Source organism: Medicago truncatula, chromosome 1 (genome assembly GCF_003473485.1).
Source record: "Medicago truncatula cultivar Jemalong A17 chromosome 1, MtrunA17r5.0-ANR, whole genome shotgun sequence".
NCBI lineage: Eukaryota > Viridiplantae > Streptophyta > Magnoliopsida > Fabales > Fabaceae > Medicago > Medicago truncatula.
Genome location: NC_053042.1, coordinates 56,587,539 through 56,607,815, shown reverse-complemented (window position 1 = coordinate 56,607,815; position 20,277 = coordinate 56,587,539). Strand labels below are relative to the sequence as shown.

At 36.7% G+C, this 20,277-nt stretch overlaps 1 protein-coding gene and 1 pseudogene across 1 annotated transcript; both read right to left on the bottom strand.

Annotated features, from left to right (window-relative positions):
* Positions 1-116: 116 nt before the first annotated feature.
* LOC11445551 (E3 ubiquitin-protein ligase MPSR1-like) lies at positions 117-1,083 on the bottom strand (annotated as a pseudogene).
* Positions 1,084-2,843: 1,760 nt separating this feature from the next.
* LOC25485757 (importin beta-like SAD2) lies at positions 2,844-19,615 on the bottom strand. Its single transcript, XM_013615060.3, has 19 exons — positions 19,156-19,615; positions 18,741-19,056; positions 18,481-18,665; positions 18,228-18,401; positions 17,910-18,055; positions 17,698-17,821; positions 17,442-17,622; positions 16,506-16,665; positions 16,373-16,414; positions 16,177-16,295; positions 15,871-16,069; positions 15,191-15,322; positions 6,148-6,251; positions 5,826-6,005; positions 5,270-5,409; positions 4,990-5,129; positions 4,669-4,835; positions 3,692-3,809; positions 2,844-3,579 (listed from the first exon to the last, which is right to left on the bottom strand). Exons 1-19 carry the CDS (start codon positions 19,449-19,451, stop codon positions 3,419-3,421), a joined length of 3,084 nt encoding a protein of 1,027 aa, XP_013470514.1. The 5' UTR covers positions 19,452-19,615; the 3' UTR covers positions 2,844-3,418.
* Between the last annotated feature and the right edge of the window lie 662 nt (positions 19,616-20,277).

The following is a 20,277-nucleotide window of genomic DNA, read 5'->3' as shown; positions in this document are numbered from 1 at the left end:
TAACAACCAAAAATGGTTGTCGTATGCACACTATACATGTTTTATGAAAATTTATACCTGACACATCAATCGAGATATACATAGATAGTATTATTAAAAAAGAAAGAAAAGGTAGATGAAAATGTATAATAGACCCGGATTCCCTACTATAAAAACAGCACGTAGTTTAACGCTGTAATAAATCTCATCTATTGATTTAAGATTGAACGGTTCAGATTTAAACTCGGTTTTACAGAATAAAACAATCCAAACTACTGATTTTAATCCAACGGCTCACAAGTGTAATTGCGTCACAGCAGGAAATCCTATTCCATGTATAATATACGGTTGCCTCACAACTTTGGGTTGTACAAATAACATTAGCCAAACTAAAATCAGAATTAGTTCTCAATCTCATCATCATCATCTCTAGAACTTGATAAAGAATCATTTGACACAAGAAGTAACTTGATTTTGATTTTGATCTTAATTTTCAACCTCATCATTATATCTAAGGCTTGATGAAGAATCATTAGAATCACCACCAGAAGTTGCTTGACTTTGATTTCCCCTACTTCTGTTAATAGAAAAACTAACCCTCTTGTCAAAAAAGAAAAACTGACCCAAACTTCACCACCACCAACCCTTCTCCTCTCCCCACCTTCCACTTCGTCCATCTTCATCCCATCATCTTTCTCATCAACATGTATCTGATACCTACAAACAAAACAAGACCTATGAATCCCCAACCACTTCTCAATACACTTCCCATGAAACCTATGCTTACAAGGCATCTCCTTCACAACACCCTCTCCGCCATCATCTTCTTCAATCTCAACCTTCTTCATATCTTCTATAGACTCCTTTTGTAGCACTTCCAAGGTTGTTGAAGAGTTCGACAAGCCTTGAAGCTCCATCAATCACAACCATACCATGTGTGAAAGGGGTCACCAAGATGATTCTTTGAGGGGTGGAATCTTTCATGGTAAAAAAATCTTGATATGGGTCAGTGTTCTTTCTTGAAGAAGAAGGAGATTGTAAAAGGCTTAACATGACGGGTAAGAACAAAGAAGGTGGCAGAGAGATGAAGAACAAAAAACTGAGATGAGGAAGATAGAATCTCTAGTTTTTAAATTTTAAATTTTAATGTTTACGTGTTTTTAATTCCATCCTTCTGTACCTTTCGTTTTTGGTTTTGGTCACTTAAATCTTATCAATTATCATCTATCGATACACATAAGCATGTTTTAACCATGTCAGCCTTCACCACATCAGACGTCGTTTGCCAGGAATGCTTTTTTGCAACAGAAGTTAACGGAAGGGACTAAAGGCAAAGGGTTAACAAGTTACAAGGTTTGTTTTAGAGAAGAAAAAAAAAATATATATATATATATATAGGGACAAAAACAAAAAACCCAAATTGCTGGAACAATTTACATATTTAAGCCAAAAAAAGTTCATGTACTATTATTTTTCTAATTGGAGTAGGTGTAGATTTTCATGATAACTATAAAGGTTAAAAAAAATTGTCCTTATAAATATACCAAATTTTCAATTTAGTCCCTCTAACATTTTGTGTAATATTATGATTGGGTATAGTTTGGGTTAACTATGTTGGTAATCTAAATTGTCATCAATCAATAGTATGGAGTGACTGGCTGGAACAAAGGAGAAGTTGAGACACTTAACCTGTTAAACGCATTGCTGATGGGCTGTGAAGCCCCGATACTTCAAAATGGATGACGTACCGTATCCCCTGCGTATCCTGCACCGATACCTGCCCGATACTTTCCGATACGTATCCGGAGAGTATCTAAATATTAAATTTTATTTTTTTAAAAAATAATTATCCGATACTTTCCGATACATCCCGATACGCACGGATACTTGTGTTTTTTTATATTATTTTGATTTCTGTTTTTTTTTTTGTGTAAAAAATAAGAATAAAAACATTATATTACTATAATATATATATATTTCCTTTATCTTTCTTTGGTGCCAGTACGACCCACACCACACCACACAACCAATTGCATCTTTCCCTTTCTAAGAAATTAGGGTTTCAACTTTTTCTTCCAAAGTGGTCGCCGTCCACTTTGGCCACCGTCGAACTATCCAAAAGCTTGCTTTAAAGCTTCCTGTGCAACCTTGTTCTTCCTCCTGTTGTGAGAGAAATTTGAGTACTTTCTCTTTTATCCATTCTTTGAAAAGAAACAAAATGGATCCAAAAAGGGTAGAAGATTTGGTTTATGTGCATATTAATCTTCGACTATTGTCAAGGAAAGAATGTGGATATAAGAAAGGACAATCAAGAATGTGAGACATTAGAGGAGATGCGCATGAACCGCTTGATGGTGTTGGAATTGAGTTAGCAGAGTTGTCTTTGGATGAACCGGATTTGGAAGTTGATCTGTATCTTGATGATGGGAATGGAGGAGAGGAGATGTAAACGTCAGTTACTTGTTAGTGTTAACTCTTAGTACTGATGTGTTCTTTTTTTGGATATAGTGATTCTTTTTTGGATCGATATAGTATATCACTAACAAGTTCATTTTGGATATAGTGTAGCATTGATGTATTACACTGATGGTGCTCTTAATTTTGGTATATATTGCGTATGTAATTGACTAATGACCACTCTCTTAATCGTCAATATTATATTTATATTAATGTGCTACGAGTCTGGTTTCTTGTGTTTGTTAATATACTTGCATAATAAAAAAATGGTTATAATTATATAGTACATTTAATTATATAATTTTTTTATTAACGTATCTCAGCCGTATCGTATCTTGATTTTTGAAATTTTGCCGTATCGACGTATCGGTGCAGTATCGTATCCGTATCGTATCTCGTATCCGGGCTTCACAGCTGATGGGCATTGGATTTATACTCAACGAAATCTTATTAAAACCAAAAAATGGTTAAAATACAAATAATTTTTCAATACTATCTCTCAACAAAAATTGCCTATACCAACCATTGGCAGCCCCAATTTACCCATCTATGTGACAGGTAGAAGACATCACAGAACACGCACATGAAGCCATTGCTGCACTAATCGGACAGGGATTCCATATGCTGGAAACCGTGAAACTTGGCATGGAGACCTGAAAGGAAGGATCCACGAAAAAAGTGAAAAGGAGTAGAACAACTACGGCAAGAATTGATACGTTCATCTAAAAAGGGCAGAAGCGCTAAACTCCACAGTTTCCTGAATCCAACATCCTCTGAAATCAATGGGAACCTCGGCATACTAAACTCGCAGGCATTTCAAAACTGCAAACTCTTAGACCCATAGACCAACTTTGATCACTGAGCCAAATAAATGCCTGAAATAAATATGCAACCCTCTTCATCTCTTACAGAGAATGGGTGCAAGGACAAAAGCTCGAGAACTTAACAGCAAAACAAGAACCAACAATGTACATCCAAAAGCTTAAGAATCTGTGGTAGCTGCTGACTTCTCCGACTTTTCCTTCTCAATCTCACCTCTTCTCGTCTCAGCATGCTGGGCAACACCATTTGCAAGAGCTTGATAAGAGAACTCAAGTGTCTGGGTCAGGTTCTGAAACCTCATTGGATCTGATGATTGCATCACTACAGACAAATTTATTTCGAATACAGATGATATGTTAGACAATTATAGCGATAATGATAGGTATTGGTAAATGAAACCTTTAACATGCTTTAAGGTGCAGTATCAGCATACCTTTCATTGTATCCACAAAAAAAATAAAAGGATCCACTTCATCAATTGGGGACTGTAACTCTTCGTCATCACTGAAGTCGTCATCTGAGTCCTCATCATCGGGCCTGAATGACTTTTCCTATTGGATGACATTGCAAATGACAATAAGAATTTAAGATATAAAATGAAAACAAATGTTAAATCACAAATGTAAACTGTAAGTGCACGATTTATATTTTATCTTCCAAGAGAAAGAAAAACAAGTTTCATTCCTAAAAGATACAAATATGAATCAAGAAGACAATAGTTCAACACAAACCAGCTGGTTCAACCACAAAATTGTGTAGCTGGATGGTTTACTGGATCGGTTAAGCACCTTATGGAGGTTCATTGAACTAGTCTATAATTCAAATAAACTATGGTTTCTTGTCAAAAATCATTAAGTTAACAAAATGGCGAATACTTCTACTGGGTGAACAATAACATCACTTTAAGCAAAAGTTCTGGGCAGGGAATCATACTTTGTTTCTTATTTATACTGAATTGCAGAAACTTGCTACTTTGAAACTAATTACGAAGTTTCAGGGCCTAATTCAGCCTCACAAAATTGACTTATAAGGCACAAATTGTCTAGACTTTATACTATGTCAAATTTGGTACTTTTTCCTAGTAGTAAACAATAAAACATGTTAAAAAAAAAAAAAAAAAGCAAAACAATAAAAATCATGACACTAAAAATTGTTAAAAATTCAATATTCTACAGTTCAATAATTATAAAACCTATACAGATTAAAATATTTTACAAATATTCTAAACACGTGAATGATATCAAACACTTCTAGCAATAACGAACTTGCCAAATTGTGAATTACTAGATTTCCTGTGTACAGATTGCAACCTTTTTTTTTTTGCATGCAAATTGGTAAACTAAATATCCTATATTTAGTTAATATATGGATGCAAATGTTCTTTGAGTCTTCAGAATTATATCCACGGACCTGATCAGTCAATTTTCTAAGTTTACTACTGTCAGCTTCATCCCCATCTTCAGCATCAGCTCCCATTTCCCTGTCAGAACCACTGTCATCCTCATCTTCATCATCAGTTTGAAAGCCGTCCATATCATCGTCGTCATTTTCTTCTTCCTCCTCCTCTTCTGCAGCTTCTGCAAAGTACAATAGTAGAGAAACAGAAATGGACATCAGTTTATTCCTGACAATCATATTGTAATTTACAAGTCCTCAACATGTCAGAGTTACAGAGAAAGTTGAGTCAAAAAAATAAATAAAAGAGTTACGGAGAATGTGTGACATAAAGACCTGCAACTTGATCCTTGTATGCAACCAGGAGATCAAGAGTGGCACGGAATACCCGGCCTAAAGCCTCTCCTGGCAATTGATCAGCTGGAAGTGCCAGCAAGGATGTTAAACCAAGGCAGCAAACTTTCTTGCCATGTTCCCTGCATAAAAATAGTCACAAGTCTGCAGTGAATAGACCTTCACATTGCTATACAAAATAACTTATATTGCAATGTGAAAACAAAGTATGGAGTAAGTAATTGAGGCAAGGAGGAGGGACAGTGAAAAGCAATGACAAGACCTTTTAAAATTAGCACGAACACCACTCTTCTTGACTTCTTGCAGCATTTGGAACCAAAGATTGAAGATTTCTGATGCAACACCTAACTTTTGCAATATGCTAAGAGTCAATGCGGCGTTGTAGTACAGACCATCTGAAATCTGCAAAAAAATATATCCTCTTATGAAGTTGCATTTGGTGTCTTTCCCTATTATCTTTAAGAAATTTTGCCAACTTACAAGATAGATAAACTGCACTCATTGAAAAATGAATGAATAAATTTCATCCGACAAGTGATTCGTAGCAGTTGATTTCTAACTCTATAAATTTGAACTCAGTAAAAGAATCGCGAACAAAGCAATTGCATAAAAAACTGCCATACAAAATTAGATGCATCCAACTTCTTATAACCCACACACTTGTTGTAGCTCGTAAGCCAATGTTCAAAATAGAAACAATGGGTTGAAAAGAAAACATGGTATAATGGACCATCGAAAATCCAGCTTTTAAGAAAGAAAGCAACAGGAGCCAACTATCTCATTTGTGCATGTCAATGAAGATTCTATTAAAACCTTACCACTTGAATGAGAAGACATTTCAAATATGATTTTCCAGTTCTATGCAAACGTTCAATTGTAATTCTGAGATACGGCTCAACCCAGTGGTCCACCAGTCCTCTGCAGTTTAGGAAGACAATTTCAATCAGCTTTGGAGCTGGCTCAATATCACTGTCCTCCATATTTTTATCTGCCATAATCTGCAATGTGAAATACAAATCAGAGACAACAAGAAGAAGCTAGAAAAAATAATAAGTTAACAATCATTTACAATCACCAGATCCCATTCCAGTCCTAGCAGGTGGTGGCCAAATTAATGATAATAATTCAAAGATCACTTACAGAGGAAATCATATTCCACAAACTCTGTTGATAGTCAGGTTCTTTGCATGTAATGAAATGGGAAGTTCCCCTTGAAATATAATTGTCCAAAGGAACCATAATATCTGCAGAATAAACTAATCAAGTAAATATGTAGAAAATGTAAAAATATATAAAGTATTGAAAAACATATAAGAAATCATATAAGAGTTTAGAGGAATGATTCTTTTTTTTTTTATTTCTGCAGTCCAAGACTGTTTATATATAAAAAGGAATTACAATAAACATAATGACAAATAATGTCTTATCATGACTAATAATGGCATAATATATTCTAATAATGACCAATAATATCATTTGACTTTTCTACACCCCCCCTCAAGTTGGTGCATAAATATTTGTCATGCCCAACTTGACTATAAGTCGCTCAAAATTAGGCCTTGCCAAGCTCTTTGTCAGGATATCAGCAGTTTGCTCATTTGAAGTCACATACGGTAGGCAAATAGTTCCAGAAACAATTTTCTCTTTTATGAAGTGGCGGTCAATCTCAATGTGCTTGGTTCTGTCATGTTGCACCGGGTTGTGAGCTATACTTATTGCTGCTTTGCTGTCACAGAATAATTTTAAGGGTAAGTCAATTTTCAACTTTAGTTCTTCCAACAGTTTCTGAATCCACAATAGCTCGCAGATTCCTTGAGCCATGGCTCTAAATTCGGCTTCCGCACTACTCCGAGCAACAACTCCTTGTTTCTTACTTCTCCAAGTAACTAGATTTCCCCAGACATAGGCGCAATATCCAGTAGTGGATTTCCTGTCAATAACTGATCCTGCCCAATCTGCATCTGTAAATATAGAGACATCTCTGTCATTGGTTTTCTTGAAGTACAAGCCTTTTCCGGGGTTGGATTTCAGGTACCTTAAGATTCGGTAAACTGCCTCCAGATGTTCTTCATAGGGAGAATGCATGAATTGACTGACAACACTCACGGAGAAAGCAATATCAGGTCTCGTGTGAGCTAAATAAATAAGCTTACCAACTAATCTCTGGTATCGTCCAATGTCAACAGGAACATTACCTTTCTCCCAGAGTTTTGCATTTAGTTCCATAGGAGTATCTGCTGGTCTACACCCACTCATCCCAGTTTCCTCCAAGAGGTCTAGGATGTATTTTCTCTGAGAAACTACAATTCCCTTTCTTGAACGCGCAACCTCCATACCGAGAAAGTATTTAAGTGCACCTAAGTCCTTTATCTCAAACTCTTTTGCCAAATTTTTCTTCAATCTATCCATCTCAACTATGTCATCTCCTGTGAGAATGATATCATCCACATAAACAATTAGAATGGCAATCTTACCATCATTGGAAAATCGCATGAATAAGGTATGATCTGATTGAGCCTGCATATATCCTTGTTTTTTAACAGACCAAGTGAATTTTTCGAACCAAGCCCTTGGAGATTGCTTGAGACCATATAAAGACTTTTGCTATTTACACACATTTAACCCAAACTTGTCCTCAAAGCCCGGAGGACTATCCATGTAAACTTCTTCCTGCAAATCACCATTGAGAAAAGCATTTTTTACATCAAGTTGGTTAAGAGGCCAATCTAAATTCACTGCCAAGGACAAGAGAACTCTGACAGTGTTTAATTTGGCAACAGGAGCAAAAGTCTCTGAGTAGTCTATGCCATATGCCTGAGTAAATCCTTTAGCAACCAAGCGTGCCTTGTATCTTTCAACTGTGTTGTCAGAGTTATACTTTACCGTAAAGACCCACTTACAGCCGACGGTATTTTTCCCTGCAGGTAAAGTCATGATTTTCCAAGTTTTATTCTTTTCAAGAGCTCTCATCTCCTCTAGAACAGCTTCCTTCCACTTTGGAATTTTTAGAGCCTCCTGTACATTTTTGGGAATTTCTACAGTAAGAGGTAAACGCAGCAAATGAAGAAGACAAATTTGAGTATGACACAAATTTAGCCATCGGATGTTTGGTACAGGATCTAACCGGTTTCCTAATTGCTATAGGTATATGTAAATCAGGATCATCACTTGTAGTAATAGAAGAAGACTTACCACGACACTTAGGAATAGAAGACTTACCAGGATTTGGATGATGATTAGGATCATTTATTGGTTCAGATTCTTGGCAGGGCTGGAGAATGGGTCCTTCATCTCCCCTTTTATGGTCCCTTCTTTCATAGACATTTCCCTTCCAAATAGGATCACTGCTATTGAACCTGTTTTTTGTTTCTTTATTTGAGTCATTTTGTTGTGGCATTTCAGGCTCTTCCTCGTTACTATCGATATCAAGAATTTGTTCATTATGGTTTTGATTTGAAAATGTTGCCCCAGAATTCGTAGGTACCTCATTCACAAGCGGATTGAGTTCCATTATCGATTCTTGGGCATTTTCTTTTGGTGCACCAATGTTAGTCTCAGAATTTTGTGACAGCACTACATCACTTAAAGTAATAATATTTTCAAAAAAAGAATCTTCCTTCAAGTCCCCCCCTTGAAGATGAATGTTATCAAAAAAGGATTGATTCTCAACAAAAGTAACATCCATGGTTACAAAAAAAAATTTTGTTTTTGGGTCAAAACACTTATACCCCTTTTGAGTTGGAGAGTAACCAATAAAAACACATTTGATTGCTCGTGGCTCGAGTTTGCCGATATGTTTATGTTCATGAACAAAAGCAGTGCAACCAAAAACTTTTAGTGGTAATTCGGCAGACACGCGTGTCAGAGGAAAATATTTTTTGAAAATATCAAGAGGGGTTTTGAAATCTAAAACTTTAGACGGCATACGATTAATTAAATATGAAGCAGTCAAAACAGCATCACCCCACAAATATTTTGGAACCTTGTTAGCAAAGAGTAAAGCTCTTGCAACCTCTAGAAGGTGCCTATTTTTTCTCTCTGCGATTCCATTTTGTTGGGGTGTATTAACACAAGAACTTTGATGAATAACCCCATTTTCATGGAAAAAATCGGACAAAACCATATTAAAATATTATGTACCATTGTCACTTCTGAAGACTTGAACATTTGTTTGATATTGGGTCTGCACCATTTTATAGAAGTTTTTAACAGTTTGTCCAACTTCTGATTTTTCCTTTAACAAATAAACCCAACAAACTCTAGTATGATCATCGATAAAAGTTATAAACCATTTTTTATTTGACAAAGTGCTTATTTTATTAGGACCCCAAACATCACTGTGAATAACTGCAAAAGGCTTTGAATGTTTATATGGTTGTGTAGAAAAAGATGAACGATGATGTTTAGCAAATTCACAAGTTTCACAGTGAAATAAAGTAGGATCCTTCTTAGAAAATAATTTAGGGAATAAGTGTTTCAAATACGAAAAACTAGGATGTCCTAGCCTTAAATGCCATAACATAATGTCATCATTATTAGAAAGAACAAAGCTAGATTCAAAGCAGGTACTTATTTGTTGAGGTTGATCCTTGAAGTCGGGTCCATTGTCAAGGTAGTAGAGTCCTCCACTCTTTTTAGCACTGCCAATCATCTTCCCCATGTTCAAATCCTTAAATATACAACGAGAATGAAAAAAGTTAGCTTGACAGTTTGTGTCCTCTGTTAACTTGGTAACTGATAATAGATTATATGACAATTTAGGAACATGTAAGACATTTTTCAAGGTTAACAAAGGTGACAGAATGACAGAACCTTTCCCTGCAATGGCTGAAAGAGAGCCATCTGCAATTTTAATTTTGTGGTTACCTGCACATGGACTATAAGACGCAAACAAACTCGACTCCCCAGTCATATGATCCGTAGCACCCGAATCAATAATCCAAGTGGGACTGGGTTTGACACTAACAAGAGCAGTATTGGGGAAATTACCTCTCTGAGCTATAGAACAAGAAGGAGTTTGAGACCCAAACATCTTGTACAGTTGGTCTAATTGTTCCTTGGTGAAAGGAAATGAACTTGAAGAAGATTGATGCTCCTGATCAGAAGTAGTTGCCTGGAGAGCACGACCTTCCTTTCCTCCCTTTTTCTTCCAGTTTGGAGGTTTACCATGAAGCTTCCAGCATGTATCACGGGTGTGCCATTGACGGTTACAATGGTCGCAGAATGGTTTCTTTCCATCTCTTTTTCCTTCTTCATTACCCTTGGTAACCAAAGCTGAGCTTTCGGTAATAGAAGCCGACTTACCCATCATAACACTTTGTCGAGCTTCTTCTCTTCTAACTTCTGAGAAAGTTTCCTGAAGTGTTGGTAATGGGATTCTTCCAAGTATTCTGCCTCGGACTTCATCAAGACAATTATTAAGACCAGCCAATAACACAAATACTCGGTCATTCTCTTGTCTCTTGAGAAACAAAACACTGTCTTCAGTGCACCTCCAATTATCATCATAGCATAAATCTAATTCCTGCCATAACGCCATTAACTCATTATAATAAGTGGTCACATCCCTGTCACTCTGTTTGGCTTGCCACAATCGTGATATGAGATCAAAAATTCGAGAAGAATTCTGAATATCAGAATATGTGGCTTTGACAGCATCCCAAACATTCTTTGCGGTTGGCAAGAACATATAGGACTTCTTAATTGCTGACTCCATAGTGCTCAGCAGCCAAGCAATAATTGTTGAATTCTCAGACTTCCAAAATCTGTAATTCGGATCTGTTGTTGAAGGCATTTGGATTTCCCCTGTGATGAAGCCAAGTTTTCCCTTACCGTCTAGTATTAGTCTTACGGTTTGGGACCACTCCATGTAATTTTTTCCACCAAGGCGCTGAACTTCAAACTTGAGGGTATTAGAATAACCATCATTGTTGCCATAAGGACCGCCGCCGCCAAAACTGCCACCGCCAGGGCCACCTCCACCGCCAGGGCCGCCGCCACCACCAGGGCCATCTCCACCAGAACCACCGCTGCCAGTAGTGGTGCTGCCGTTGTTGTTGGTGACAATCGGTATGGGGCCGCTACCGCCGCTACTTGTGGTGGTCATAAAAGCTGTTTTCAGCGTCAGGTCAGGAATGGTTGTTGTCGTCTTCCATGGATTGTGATGAGCCATTAGAGAGACGGAAAAAAAATTGCGATTTTGAGGGATCGCAAAAGATTAAGACTTGCAGTTAACTATTTGTAAGCTGCTAACCCTAATCGAACCATAAGGCTCTTGATACCATATTGAAAAACATATAAGAAATCATATAAGAGTTTAGAGGAATGATTCTTTTTTTTTTTATTTCTGCAGTCCAAGACTGTTTATATATAAAAAGGAATTACAATAAACATAATGACAAATAATGTCTTATCATGACTAATAATGGCATAATATATTCTAATAATGACCAATAATATCATTTGACTTTTCTACATAAAGACTTATATTAACTTAAATGTCAGAGCAACCAGGAAAATATTTGACAGATATTCCATGTTTTTGAATAGTATGGATCAGATCCAGAAAAATAGCACCCTTTTATTAAGTAACAAGGGATTGTGTAACGAAAAAACGCAAAAGATGCTCTATTATGTCCATAGCTGAGATTATCTTCAGGTTTACTGGGAGACACTTATTAGAACTGAAAATATGTTTATTATATCATATTATGTGGTGAGAGTAGGAGTCTCCTAGTTAACCCCTAATTAATAAGGAAGATTAATCAATACAATGACTAGTGGAGTTAAAACTAAATAGTCACAACTTTTCAATATCTCCACTAAGTATTTGATTAATTATTCTAATTGTCCCCCTTCAAACGGAGGGTGTCACAAACCCTCAGTTTGTCTCTAAGATAAAGGAATCTGGCAGTGGACAGAGGCTTAGTCAAGACATCTGCCCACTGGTCTTGAGCAGGCACATGCGAGACATTCAGTTCCATCCTTATAACCTTTTCTCTCACAAAGAAAATATCCAATTCCATGTGCTTGGTTCTTGAGTGCAGGACTGGGTTGTGAGCAAGAGAAACTGCACTGAGATTATCACAATAGACATGAGGAATTTTACTCTTAATTTGCAATTCATTGAGAAGAGACTGGATCCAAATAATCTCAGCAGAAGCTTGTGCAAGGCTTCTATATTCAGCCTCTGCACTAGATCTAGCTACAAGGATCTGTTTCCTTGCCCACCAGGAAACTAGATTGGGGCCCAGAAATATGCAGGCTCCTGATGTGCTTCTTCTGTCATCAGGATCTGAAGCCCAGTCAGCATCACAAAAGCCGGTGATTGCAATAGGTTCAGTAGAGCTGGCAGGTGTAAGCATTAACCCATGGTATAAAGTACCCTGCAGATATCTAAGTATCCTCTTGACTGCGTTCCAGTGATCTTCAAGGGGATTTGATAAGAACTGGCAAATTTTGTTCACAGAGTAGGATATTTCAAGTCTTGTATTGACCTGAAAAATGTAGGATCTGAGTCTGTACTTGAACCAAATTTAGACAATTTTGTACTAGATGTCATTGGTGAGGGCATGCTATTAGCATTAATCATATTAGCTTTCTGAAGAAGGTCCTTGATATATTTGGTTTGAGAGAGAAGTAAAGAGCTAGATGGTGAGTGATGCACCTCTATGCCGAGAAAATAATCTAGTATACCCAGATCTTTAAGGGAGAACTCAGAATTGAGCTGATGAACTAGATTTTGAATAGTCAGTTTTGAGTTTCCAGTGATGATAATATCATCAACATAAATCAATATAAAAATGCAGTGAGCTTGAGTGTGCAAAGTAAACAAAGAAGGATCACATCTGCTTGACTTGAACCCAAAGCTAAGTAAAGATGATTTCAATCTCTCAAACCATGCTCTAGGAGTCTGTTTTAACTATAGAGAGCCTTGTGTAGTTTGCATACAAGGTTCTTGCCAAAAGATTCAAAGCCAGGAGGCTGCACCATGTAGACTTCCTCAGTTAGCACTCCATTTAGGAATGCATTGTTCACATCCAACTACTGAAGAGTCCAGATAAAAGTAACTGCAAGTGTCAGAAACCTGCTTGTTGATGAAAACCTTAGCCACTAAACGTGCCTTGTACTTGTTTACGGTGCCATCTGGATTTTCTTTTACCCTGAATACCCATTTACATCCAATGGCCAGTCTGTTTGCAGGAAGAGATACTAGAGACCATGTCTAATTATGAAGTAAAGCATTATATTCTTCTTGCATTGCTAAATGCCACTTAGGATCCTGAAGAGCAGTTTTGTAAGTAGTGGGCTCAACATGAGTCAAAAAAGTGTAGGGTTAATTCTAGACTGCACAATTCCATGTTAACCTCTGGTTCTCATTGTGTAACGGTTTTGAGGATGAATTCTGTGAGGAACAGGAGTAGGAGACTCGGAATTTGTAGACTAAGAGCTAGTAACACTAGCAGATGACTCAGGTGAGGAATTTTGAGATGCAGAGGGGGATAGAATGGTGATGGGTGTGGGATTTAGGACAACATTATTTTTGTGTGAGGACTCAGAGTGATGAGAACTGATAGATGGAGTCTGAGGGGTGTTTGATATGGGAGTAGTAGGAACACACTCAGAATGAGAAGTTTGGGGAGTAGGTGAGTTAACAATGTGAGGAACAGACTCAGAATGAGAATTTTGGGGAGTAGGTGAGTTTACAGTAAAGGTTGTTAAGACAGGAGTGGGAAGAAAAGTGGATAAAGTGGAGCCATCTGGAAAAACAGAACACACTTTCTGAGATGGAAACAAGTCAAGATAAGGGAATTTTACCTCATTAAACACAACATCTTTGGATATAAAAATTCTACCTGAAGCATCTAAACATTTATATCCTTTGTGACTGTTGGAATATCCCAAGAAAACACACTCCTTTGAATGAAAATCAAACTTATGATAGTTACAGGGTCTCAAAAAGGGAAAACATGCACAGCCAAAGCTTTTAAGGAATTTATAGTCTGGAAATTGAAGGTGAAGTAAGAAAAAAGGTGATTTATTTGCTAAAACTGGTGCAGGTAACCTGTTGATAAGGTAAGTTGCAGTTAAAAAGGCATGGTCCCAAAACTTTAATGGCATTTGTGCATGAGATAAAAGAGTGAGACCAGTTTCAACAATATGTATGTTTCCTTTCAAATAGGTTCAGTGATAGCAGCTTTCTTGAACTTCTCATTTCTAGATTCTTGTGTGAGAAGCTGAGATTCAAGTTCATCTAAAGAAACAACCTCAGATTTCGCATTCACACTAGCAACAATAGGGTCAAACTCTTCAGGAAGTGCTTCAAGAACAACTTCAATTAGGTCCTGTGAGAGACTGGATCTCCAATTGAAGCAAGAGACTCTGAAATTGCGCGAATTCGAGCAATGAATTCAGCGACAGTGCGTGAACCTTTCGTAATGGATCTAAGTTCATATCGAAGTTGACGCGAACGCGTCTTCATCTGCATGAAGCAGTAACTATGGATCTCATCCCAAACCTGCCACGAGTGGCGAAGGAGAACGAATCGCGAAAGTAGTGAAGGCGAAATCGTTGAAAGAATCCAGGTGCAGAGCAATGAATCTTGTTCTTCCCATTCAGTGTAAGCAGGATTCTCCGTTCCTGCTTCGTGCGCGCGCTGCAACTGTGAGATAAACCGGTGGAATCTCAGGTGAAATCACAAATTTCACCATCTTCATTCCGCGAAGAACACCTTCGACTTGTTGCTTCCATTGAAGGTAGTTCGTATCATCAAGCTTAACAGAAACTACTTGTTTGAAGGTTGCTGCAGCAGTAACGCGTTGCGCATCAGAGGGAGTAGGAGAAGACGTAGCAGTAGACATGGCTCTGGTACCATATTAGAACTGAAAATATGTTTATTATCTCATATTATGTGGTGAGAGTGTACATTTATATGGTAGGAGTCTCCTAGTTAACCCCTAATTAATAAGAAAGATTAATCAATACAATGACTAGTGGAGTTAAAACTAAATAGTCACAACTTTTCAATATCTCCACAAAGTACTTGATTAATTATTCTAACAACATTGATTCATCTCTAGCTGTCTAAGTTATTAACAAGTAAAAAAGAAGTCCAAAGTACTGAACTTTTGGAAGGCAAAGATAAGTTGAGATAATTGCAATCAAATGTAGTTGAGAGCCATACTTGAAAAGAAATCAATAGCCCAATCTGATAGTGCTTCCATCATCAATGGCCAAAGGTTCCACATGTCCAGTGATATTGTTGGAGAGAAAAAAGTCATATATGATACAATCTCCAAAATTTCTTCAAAAACCTCTGTAAGCATGCATAGAAGACAATGGAAATAAATATAAGTAAAACCTGAGTGAAACTAAAATTTGATAACAATAGTCTAAATACCACAGTCTAATGACATCCAAATTTACACGTCCCACTTGAAAATCCGATAAGTTGAAAGTGCTCAATAAACCAGCCTCGGTTCTCAGCATCACATTATTTTGATTTTAATACAAACCGAAGCATACTATGACATTGTAAAGCTACAAGGACACTTTCCAACAAACCACTTACAATAAATTAGCAAAAACAGTGATGCTTGATTTTTGTCAATCAATACATTCAAATCTAGAGCTCTCCGACCAAAATACTATCATCGGATTATTTTTAAGGGAAAACCACATACGTTTAAGTATACCAATAATGCTAAATGAGTGATACCCCAATCCATACAATCAAGTAGAATCTCCTTTGCTCGATAAATGTGTATGTGCAAGCAAACACAAAATGACATTGAAAAGACAAGGTGATAGAAGCAAAAGAAAGCCTCGGAGTCATTTAGATAAACATGATTCATAAGGGAATACCTTGACCATCGGTTGTTAACATGCTACGCATTATGGGAAGCAAGGTAGGCTCGATTTGAACAAAAAGTTGAGGAAGACTGCTCACTGATTCAAGTATTGTGCTAATAGCACGCAAGCAACCAACTGCAGCCATTGAACTTGAATCATCAGCTTCATCATCAGCATCAGCAGTGTTCATACACCTCCAAAATGCAGCAGCCTTTGTTGAGAAAGGAAAGAGCTATTTACAATACAGAAAAATACTAGCTATCCAAAACAAGGACATCATTCTTGGCAGATACAAAAATTTTAAAAAATATAAATTACCAAATTTTGGCATAGCCCAAGTGCATAAGGTGCCATTTCTTCACCAAACTTGTCCACAATAGTCTCCAAAGTAAACACAAGGTCTTCATTCTCAACCTCATTCATAAGTTTGAAGAACTCTGGAAATATTTGTGTTGGTTAAACTCGTTCACCAAGTCAAATAAGTACAATGTACACCAATTTTTCATGCACGTACCATCAAGGAGCGAAGGGAGAAGAGAACGAATTTCTTCTAAATCTGCATCAATAAAATGAAAATATAAGCTTCATCAAGATTAATCTTTACCAGGATTCATCCAAATCACAAAATAAACAGAAAGTATGACCACCTTTGCAAGCTTCAATAAAAGAACGCAAAGCAAAAACAGAATCAATGCGGACAGGTAGTTCAGGATCTCGCATTCCACATACAACACATTGCAATGCCTTCCGGAAATTGTTCTGATCTGAGAAGCTAATGTGGGCATATTGTCCTGCAACCCACGCTGCCTGTTTTTCACAGGAAAACAAATAGATAGCCAAAATTCTTCAGATAATGAAGGTTCTGTAATGTATTACTCAAATACTAATTAACTTACGTCGTGTCATATCACAATACTGTATAAGCAAAACACCAATACTTTCTTTGGTTATAGTGAAAGCAATATTAAGGAAACAATGAGAAGAGCACTAGGCTCGCCCTTGGCTATAACCCAACATGTGGAAGAATATAAGGTTGGTTGCGACATGAAAAAACATTTTTGGTGTACATTTACATTTCAGCCGGAAAAATGTGCTTTGCAATATCTTTGTACCATACAAAATAAAACAGCAAAGACAATCACTTTAGTTCCCTTTTTGTTCAATTCTTGAATTAAAGTCTCCTCTCTTCCCTTCTTTCAAGGAAAGTCAGGAGGAGAGTGATTCACATCACCACACCCGTGCGATGAAAAAAATCATTATACTCATGGAGGATTTTTGTTTAGAATAAAATATCATAGAAACACGCATAAGCGCATAAGAGATCAACAGAAAAGTAAAGCCCTTTCCAGAAGTTCACTCCAACCTATTAAAACTTGGATGCCCCAACTTTTGCAGATAGCACCCAAATCATTTATCAGATATGGACATCAAATTAGCATGTTCTTTTGTGTGGATATTGGGAAATGGCAGCTTACCAATTTAAAATACATTCTTCAGACACCCAATAGAAGGAGAAAACAAAAGAGAGTGAATTTGGCAAGCATCAGAAAATGTGCACATATAAATTGTATAGGAAATCGTACCTTGGCCCTAAGATGGCCAACAGGACTGCCAAACTCAGAAAAGACGTGTTGTACTAACATACGCTCAAGTTCAGATTTATAGGGCTCAGTTTGTTTCAATTTGTCACAAAGTGTCCCAATAGCAAGAAGAGCTCCATCTTTCTGCCTATAAGACCTGTATTCTACTGGTGCTTCATCATACCTAGAATGGAAAAAACATAAATACAGCATCCAATCCATAAATCTTATTATTCTTAACAGAAAGTAAAATATTTACCTTTTCAAAATTTCAACAATGAATTGAATAAACTTGTGAAAATTATCTTCCCTGCGTTTTCGAACCAACTCACTCACAAAATCCACGGAGGCAGTCCTAGGACTATACAAGTCTTCAATAATGTCTGTAAGAAATAATTTGAAGCTATAAGCACATGACGACGCAAACTATTTGAAATCTAGTTTACATGTTTACACACCAATAAGACTTACCATAGCCTTTCCTAACATACTCATGTGGATCTTCGTCCCAAAGCTTTTGATCATTATCATTGAAGCACATGAGAGGGAAAACTATTTCAAAAAGAAGAACATCAAGCCGAGGCTGCAGCACAGTATACATGCTATTCTTTGAAATACTGCATGTTCAAAAATTTCAGAAAGAATGCATTAAGTCAAGAATCAATATGTCATGAAATTTAATGGTAGAAAATAGAACCATTTAACAGAGCAGCTAATAGGTGTCGCATGATTAAATACTATGAAGTATGAAATGACACCACTAAAGAGGTTTATATGATGTAGAAGTACCTGTTAGTTAGATATTGAAGAAGTAGGTTGATAACTCTGTCAGGTAAGTAACCACCTGCTCGAATGACATTCAACAGATTTAAGTGGCAGTCCAAAATCTTCCCTGCATAATGCTTGTGAAACATTTGAGCAAATGCCTTGGTTTCAGGGTTTCGCAGCTTCAAGTCACCAAAACTGTAAACAAGCATAGAAATTGTGAGTGAAAATAGAATTGTTTTGAATGAATAAAATGAAATGGAGAATTGAAACGGACCGAGTGTAGAGTCTGTTTAGAATGTGAATTGTCCATTTTTTGAGTTTCCACCAACCCCATGATTTGCGAAGATCAGGATCAACAGGCTGACCTTCCAAGGGAACAGGCCTCTCCAAAACATTTAAAAAGAGCACCATCCAAGCACTGAATACATTTAGATCAAACAAAAGCTTTGGAATCTCCAACTGCGTGAATTTAAAAAATGAAGATGAAGACGGAGAATATGATGAAAATAATAAGAGAAGGTAGGTTATACGTACGTATATAGAGGACCAGAATATTTTACAGATAAGCTTGATGAGATCAGCTACTTGAATGGATGGATTAGGAATCTGGAGAAGGGTGTTAAATATATTGAGAAGGTGGGGAAATGTCTCTTGAATAATGTGATAGGCAGGAGTCCTATCTTCGTCTGATTTGAATTCATATTTAATAGAAAGAATGCGAAGAACGAATAAGGCAGAGTAGAGATGTTGTTGATCGTGTAAATTATGTTTGATCCAATCAAGAAGATTGGGACAGTGATCAGGATAATCGGAATGAAGAATAGTTTTGAGGCACTCACCAAGTTGAACCCTGAAAAGGAATGGGAATGGGAATGGGAATTATTACAAACAGGTAGAGTGCAATTGAGTGAGAATGGAGTAGAGTAAGTAAAATAATGACATAACATACCTCAAAAGAGAAGGAAGTTGAGGTAAAAAGAGGAGAATGTGATTCCTAACAAAGTCTTTATCGGCGAAAGAGATGGAGTGAGCAGTGGAAGACCAATTCTTAGCAATGAAGTTTTTGAAATGAATGGCGGCAACTTGTCTGAGAGAAATATCAGAGTCCAATTGAACGATGATTTGTAAAATAGTTGGAAGATGATTGGGTGCATATTGGATCTCATCCAACCTTTGTTCAGCAGCCTTTCTTTCATTCGGATTCGGACTCAGAGTTCCTTCAAGTATAACACCAACTTCATCCATCTCTAAACCCTAGTTAGCAGTGACGGAGAGGGTTTTACTTTATAGACTCTTCCTCAGCTCAGCTGTACAAACAAACAAACCCCACTCTACTTCCTCTTCTTTGCTTCACACTCGCTTTACACCTCAACTCCGCCCAATCAAATCAAATCAAATCCTACCAATAATGTCATGGCTTAATTATCATCCAACATTGGTCCATATTTAGATTTTATTAAATTTTTCATCCCAACGTTTTTATCGTGTGTAAGTTTGATCCTTTTTACCGTCAAACTGCGCCGACTAGGTTAACAGAATACTGACTTAGACATGTCACATTGACATTTCAAGTGACATGGCTGTCATGTGGTAAATGACATCATATGTTTTTTGTCCCTATAAAATTGGGATCTTTTAAGTTTAATCCTTACTTAATTTTAATAGTGTATTTAGTCCATATAAAAATTATGCACTCAGTTTTAGTCCCTACAAAATTTAAATTTGTTTAATTATGATTAAATTTTCAATAATTTTTTGCACAAGTGTTAAGAATATTAAGAAAAGTTCATCTCCAACAAATTATCTCAAAATTTTATTTCTGCCTCCAGATTTTTGTTACTTTTATTTTGAAATTTTGTCTTTTAAAAAAATTCATATTTAATTAATTTCATGTTAAAAAATTCTAAATTTTAGTAAACGAACCTTTTGTAATGTTCTAAACTTGTATAAAATAATCTTTGAAAAATTTAAGAGTTTAAGAATAGTTACAAATTTTCCCATAATTTTTGTCAAAGCCTATCACTCTCTTGCATTCCTTTTTATTCTTCGAGATTCATAAAATATTTCACCC

Bases quoted from the DNA above. Each gene is read 5' to 3' on its own strand.
- LOC25485757 (XM_013615060.3), bottom strand. From the start codon at position 19,451: ATGGATGAAGTTGGTGTTATACTTGAAGGAACTCTGAGTCCGAATCCG. The intron at 19,057-19,155 runs GTATGTTATGTC...ATTCCTTTTCAG, and splicing joins CAACTTCCTTCTCTTTTGAG to GGTTCAACTTGGTGAGTGCC. The intron at 4,836-4,989 runs GTCTTTATGTCA...TGTACTTTGCAG, and splicing joins ATACAAGGATCAAGTTGCAG to AAGCTGCAGAAGAGGAGGAG.